General features: G+C 45.2%; 1 protein-coding gene across 1 annotated transcript; it reads right to left on the reverse strand.

The window, feature by feature from the left end:
* Window positions 1-4445: 4445 nt before the first annotated feature.
* Window positions 4446-5933, reverse strand: LOC127669201 (sperm motility kinase 2A-like). Its single transcript, XM_052163083.1, has one exon. It carries the CDS (start codon window positions 5931-5933, stop codon window positions 4446-4448), a length of 1488 nt encoding a protein of 495 aa, XP_052019043.1.
* Between the last annotated feature and the right edge of the window lie 423 nt (window positions 5934-6356).

A 6356-nucleotide genomic window follows, 5' to 3' on the forward strand; every position in this document is an offset into this window, starting at 1 on the left:
GGACTAGCTTTAGTCTTAGAGGCTTCAGCCACAGCTCATCAGTCCTCAGAGAATCTTCTTCGAGCCCTGATTTCTATGATGAGTGGTGGGAAAAAGGCAGGAGGTCACAAGGGCATTTAGTCTTGCTTTTAAGAATCTGAAGACCTGACTGCAGGATGGACACGGCACCTTGACCAGATAGTGACAAGACCAAAAGGGCTCTTTTCCCACACATCCAGGGCCACTGACAGAGATGGATGGAAGCATAAGAGGATACAAAATAATGATGGACGATGTACAAAATAATGATGTCATTTGAGAGTTACAGACTGGGAAAGAATCTTCACCAACCCTAAATCCGACAGAGGGCTAATATCTAATATATACAAAGAACTCAAGAAAGTAGAACCCAGAGATCCAAATAACCCCATTAAAAAGTGGGGTACAGAGCTAAACAAAGAATTTTCACATGAAGAACTTCGGAGAGCTGAGAAACACCTTAAGAAATGTTCAACATCATTAATCATTAGGGAAATGCAAATCAAAACAACCCTGAGATTTCACCTCACACCAGTCAGAATGGCTAAGGTCAAAAAATCAGGAGACAGCAGGTGTTGGCGAGGATGTGGAGAAAGAGGAACACTCCTCCACTGCTGGTGGGATTGCAACATGGTGCAACCACTTTCGAAATCAGTCTGGCGGTTCCTCAGAAAACTGGGCATGTCACTTCCTGAGGACCCTGTTATACCACTACTGGGCATATATCCAGAGGATTCTTCAGCATGCAATAAGGACACATGCTCTACTATGTTCATAGCAACCCTATTTGTAGTAGCCAGAAGCTGGAAAGAACCTAGGTGTCCTTCAACGGAGGAATGGATACAAAAAATGTGGTATATTTACACAATGGAGTACTATTCAGCCATTAGAAACAATGAATTCATGAAATTCTTAGACAAATGGATGGAGCTGGAGAACATCATATTAAGTGAGGTAACCCAGTCTCAAAAGATCAACCATGGTATGCACTCACTGATAAGTGGATATTAGCCTAGAAACTTTGAATACCCAGGACATAATCCACAAATTAAATGATGTTCAAAAAGAATGGAGGAGTGGGCCCTGGTTCTGGAAAGACTCAGTACAAGAGTATAGGGGAATTCCAGAACAGGGAAGTGGGAAGGGGTAGATGGAAGAATAGGGGGACAGAAGAGGGCTTATGGGACTTGCGGGGAGTGGGGACCCAGAAAAGGGGAAATCATTTGCAATGTAAATAAAAATAAATAAATAAATAAAATAGCAAACAAAAACAAAAACAAAAACAAAAAACCTCATCGGGAGGGCGCTGATGCCTGGATTGTAAATTTACAGCAAAAGGGAGCCCTTCAGTCCTAAACCCACATCCTACCTGACCGTGCTCTGAGCTGCTCCTCTATGAAACCACTTAAGGCAGAAATTGTAGTCCCAAGGTGTAGTCAGTTGCAGCTTGCTCTGTGGTCCCTAGGGCTGTGGGTAGGTAGAAGATTACTCAGGTGTTCTTGGTGGGATCCACACAAATCTTTCATTACCTGGTTTTCTGTGCATCCTCCCTGCTGTGCACAATTGCAGAAACATCTGCTGTTTGCCCACTACTTTGTGTCTCTGCCCATCTCTAAAGAGGTGTCCTTAGTACCGACCTGTGTCAGGCATTCTAGGGTTTGAGTGTGTGGGGTGCAGCAGGGGCTCAGAATACTGTATTAGTGGGATCATCCCCAGAAGGCACCGCCCACTCCCCTACTATGCACATGCCTCTCCTTTTCCCTGTGGGCAATGGTGAGGGATGTTGATGGGACTGTGCCCACAGAGGCTGATGTGGTTCAGTCTTTGCATGCCAGTTATGAATTTGAACTATCGTCTCTTCTTGTTGACTTGGGATCACACTGTGCAGCCCATATTGATCTCTAAGTCATGACTTCCATACCACAACCTTAGAAATGTTGAAAGAGAGTCTTATCAATTTGGATGAGGGGTCTTAAAAACCCTGCAGACTTCCCTGTTTTGAGAACTTCCCATCCTCTACACAGCACTTAGCAGAGGGGGCCTTTGGAGAGGGATTGCAGGTTGAGATCCCTCACCTTAGAAGTAGCTTGGCTCATTTATGAACACAGTGCTTAAGGGCAGGAGAGGACACGTTTATAAAAACAATTATTTGTTTTCCTAGACTGGATACTGTGAAGCAAACAGTTTTAACACAGACTTCCTGCTGTGATGCTCTGCCTCTCCATAGGACTAACCCATGGAAAAAGCCACCCATTGGCTCTGAACTCAGAAACAGTGCGTCAAAAGGAAACTTGTCTTTATCACATGATTAGCTTGGGTGTTTTGTCACAGCAATGGAAATCTAATGTGGAGCAACACAGCTAATGCTGGAATATCCCTGATGACACATGGTTCAGATACCTTTGCTAAGTGTTTGTGGGAAGCATTTGGAGAAGTTTGGAGATGCAGGCTGCTGAAGAACTGAGCCATATTCTAATAGAGCAAAATGACATTGTGATAGAGTCTTGACAAGAGTGATAGGACTGAGGATTCTGAGTGGAGGCAGACTAGAGGATACTCCTAGTGTAATATATCCTGACAAACAACACACACACACACAGACACATGTACATGCACACATACATGCATGCATGCACACATGTGCATATACAAACATGTTACAAACACATGTGCACACACACATAAAAATGCATGCACAGACATGCATTCATGCACAAACACAAGTGCCACACATCTGTTCCCTGAGAGCTCCTGAGGCAGAACCTATATGAGGTAAAGAGTGCAGTTTAGAGAAGGGTGTCTCCTGAAGAGATTGGTGACATAAAGAAGCCAAGGGCTTAATACCAGGCTAACTGGAAAGATGTTGTGAGGGCAGCTCAGGAATCAGAGACCCATCAGAGTGATGGGTGAATACATGAATGGCTTCAGGGCCTGTGAGATGAGATTGTCTAGGAACTAGTAATCTGTCAGGTATGATACAGTTTGGGGTTGGCATTGTTAGGTGATGTCACTGTAGCAGAGCACATCTGGTCTGGGTCAGAAGAGCTTGTCCTCTCACAGACAACATCACTTCTTCTCTCTCCCAACACACATCCTCCCTCTGACCCAGCTCTGACTCATTCCCGAAGGACCCTTGCCTGTGATAGGACATAGGGGAATAACACTGCCCCATGGATCTAAAGAGGAAAATGTCCCGACAATGAGAGTGAACACATTCTATGATACAATTATTGTCCTGTGGGTCAAGATGGAACTGTGACTTCTCACAACCTTGGGATACAGCCCATGGCACATCTGCAGGAATTTACAGGGTAACTGTACTTGCCTCTGTGGAAGTGGGTCAAGCTGATAGAACCTAATGTCCTCCTTCTATCAATGCTTAGTGGGTCCAGAAGGAACCAAAGTCCACACTCAGTTCGTACCCTTTCCCCTCCGAGTCCCTGAAATCTTGGTCCCTTCAAAGGCATTTTAAAAAATATGTTGATTTTCTGTCTGAACTTATTCTTCCTGGGGATTTTGAACACTACAGGGCCAATTTTCATACATAAATAAGTTGCAGGATAATATCAGAGGTTATCTTTCACAAACATCTATTTTATTCTCAGAGTTTCAACAAACACAATACAACTCCTAAGATCCTCTAATATAGAGGGGCAGGAATGTGCACACAGTGGGGGTCTCTGATGTGACCCTGGGTAGGCAGAGGGGCTCCTATCTCCACCAGCTTCGGATAGGCTGTCAGCCCCTGCTCTGAGTACTGATGCCTTTGAGGTGGCCTCTGGCCACCTGGGATATCTTCATCTGCTTCGTTCCTCCTGGCTGGACTCAGGGCCGTGAGGGAAGCCTGACCAACCCTGAACATGATGGATTTCCACGAGGCTCCCTCCTGAGGTCCGTCTACACATGGGTCCTCTCCAACACTGTGACTGTAGCATCCGTCATCCTCTGGTGCTCTTCTAAAATGCAACAACACACATGGAAGGGATTCTGAGAAGCTCAGCTGCACAGGGCATCTCTCCAGCTGTGGTTGCCCTTTTCCACACTGTTTTCCAAGCTGCCTGTTCCTCTCTGAACTTTATCCCCACATCTCCTAGCTCCCCCATAACACCCTCTCCTCCCTCAGCATCTACTCCTCTTTCTTTGCCTACTTCCTCCTCAAAGCAGGGTCAGTACCCAGCTGCTGTCTCCTAGTTCAACGTGCAGAATACTCACATTGGATGCCTTCTGTGATGCTAGATCTGTTGGTAGGTTCAATTTAACCAACACCCCACAGTGTCTAGACCTACCTTCCCATGCATCGTAACATATACATAAACAGAAGTACAATCTGTCAGTTCACACAGACTGGAGTAAAATAGATACATTCAAATACAGAAATGTACCTGGGCTCTGCCGGATGCCTATTCTCCAGACGCCCTCGCTTGGTTTCAGTTCTGGGGGGAGACCCTCCTCTCCCCCAGGTGAGGTTGCTGTTGGGATGGAATGCAACAGCACAACTTTCTTAGTGCATTACTTATCTTCTTTCTCCACCACTTAAAGCCTCTGTGTCTCCTGCTTGGGACAGTCTTGTCCTTTGCTGAGGCACTGGGGTTGTCATCTCTGGTCAAATTGGAGCTGCCGGTCACGTAAGGGACACTGGTAGAATGGCTGTCAGCTTGGCTCCTTGTGGGTGTTGTCTGCAGAGTCCTACCTGGAGGAATGCCAGGCCAACTGCCTCTCCTCTGTCTTCCCTGAAGAGCCTTCTGGCCAGAGACAGAGCCTTCACTCGTGGAGGAGGTCAAGCATAATGTGGATTCGCTTTCTCTCCTTCGTCCCACTTGGAAAGAATCAGGATCATGAAGGGATGGGAAGGGCGTCATCAATGGATTCATGGGCTGGGCACGGGTTGAGATGCCAAACTCCTGCAGGGCCTGTCTTCGCAGGAAGTAATAAGTGGCCATAGCTTCGTTGTACTTTCTCTCCAATAAAGACTCTTTTATTTCTTGGGCTTTGAACCCTAGGTGTCCCATGGCTTTTATAATTGCTGGATCAGGCTTGAGGTGGAACAGTTCCTGACAAGGATCTGGGAATCCCTCCGAATCCTCTGTCAGCCAGGGATGCAACATCACTTCTGCAACCGTCGGCCTATGCTTTGGATTGGCCGACAGTAAAATACTAATCAGGTCATCGAGTTCTATTGATATGCCAGATGGGACAGGATACTGCCCTGACAATATCTGTCTCCGCAGCTCTGGGACCTTCACGGCATCAAATGGCACTCTGCCAGCAGTCATATAATACAGAGCCACTCCAAGAGCCCATATATCCACCTTGGGGCCATCATAGAGTCTCCCAAGGACCATCTCAGGAGGAGCATATGGCAAAGTCCCACAGTGAAAGTTCAGCTTTTGCCCCGGATTGACTAGGGTGCTGAGCCCAAAGTCGATAAGTTTGATTGCACCTTTCCTATCTATCATTATATTCCCAGGTTTCAGGTCGCGATGGATGATACCCAGGTCATGACAGTAGCTTATAGCACTCAATATTTGTTTAAATATTGTTCGTGCTTCATCCTCCTGCAGGGGGCCAGCATGATGGATGTAATCGTACAGCGATTCCCCCTTGGACAACTCCATCACGAGGTATATAGTCTTCTCAGTCTGGATGACTTGTTGGAGGGAGATGATGTTGGGATGATTGAGCCTGGTCATAATGTCAACCTCCGACGTGACAGGATGGTGCCTGTGCTTTTGCTTGTCAATCATTTTAACAGCCACAGGAGTGCCTGTGAGGCGGTGCTTGGCCAGCTTGACTGTGGCGCAGCCTCCATGGCCGATGGTGTTTAAAACTCTGTATTGAGAGTGGAAACTCTCTGCTTCAGAGAAGCTGGAATCAGATCTGAGATTTTTTGATTCCTCTTCACTCCCAGACTTCATTTCGGGAAACAAAGTATAAAGGATACCTAAGAGGAACAAAAAAAAAGGAAATGAAAGGAAGAAAGAAAGCTATGATGAAAATTAAAATAATGAAAAATAAATAAACAGACAACTAAAACCAAACAAACATGACAACCAGAGCAGATATCCAGAAAAGCTAAACCACAAACAAAGCCAAGAAAATCCAAATTCAAACTTAGCAGCACAGCTCAGCAGCACTAAGAATGAATATTACTGATTGTGTTAGAAGAATAAGGTACAAGGAAATAGATAAATGATAAAAGAAATTAAAAAAATTGACAATTACAATATCCAAGAAATATGATATTAAATGTAAAAAAACAAAAAATTAACTCCAAACAATCAAAACTACATAAAAGCTAAAAACCTAGAGATTAAAACAAAATATAACATACTCATCAA

The sequence above is a fragment of the Apodemus sylvaticus genome, chromosome 19 (assembly GCF_947179515.1).
Source record: "Apodemus sylvaticus chromosome 19, mApoSyl1.1, whole genome shotgun sequence".
Classification (NCBI taxonomy): Eukaryota; Metazoa; Chordata; class Mammalia; order Rodentia; family Muridae; genus Apodemus; species Apodemus sylvaticus.

What these genes read in the sequence shown, in the direction of transcription:
- LOC127669201 (XM_052163083.1), bottom strand. Translation starts at nt 5,933, where the DNA reads ATGAAGTCTGGGAGTGAAGAGGAATCAAAAAATCTCAGATCTGATTCC.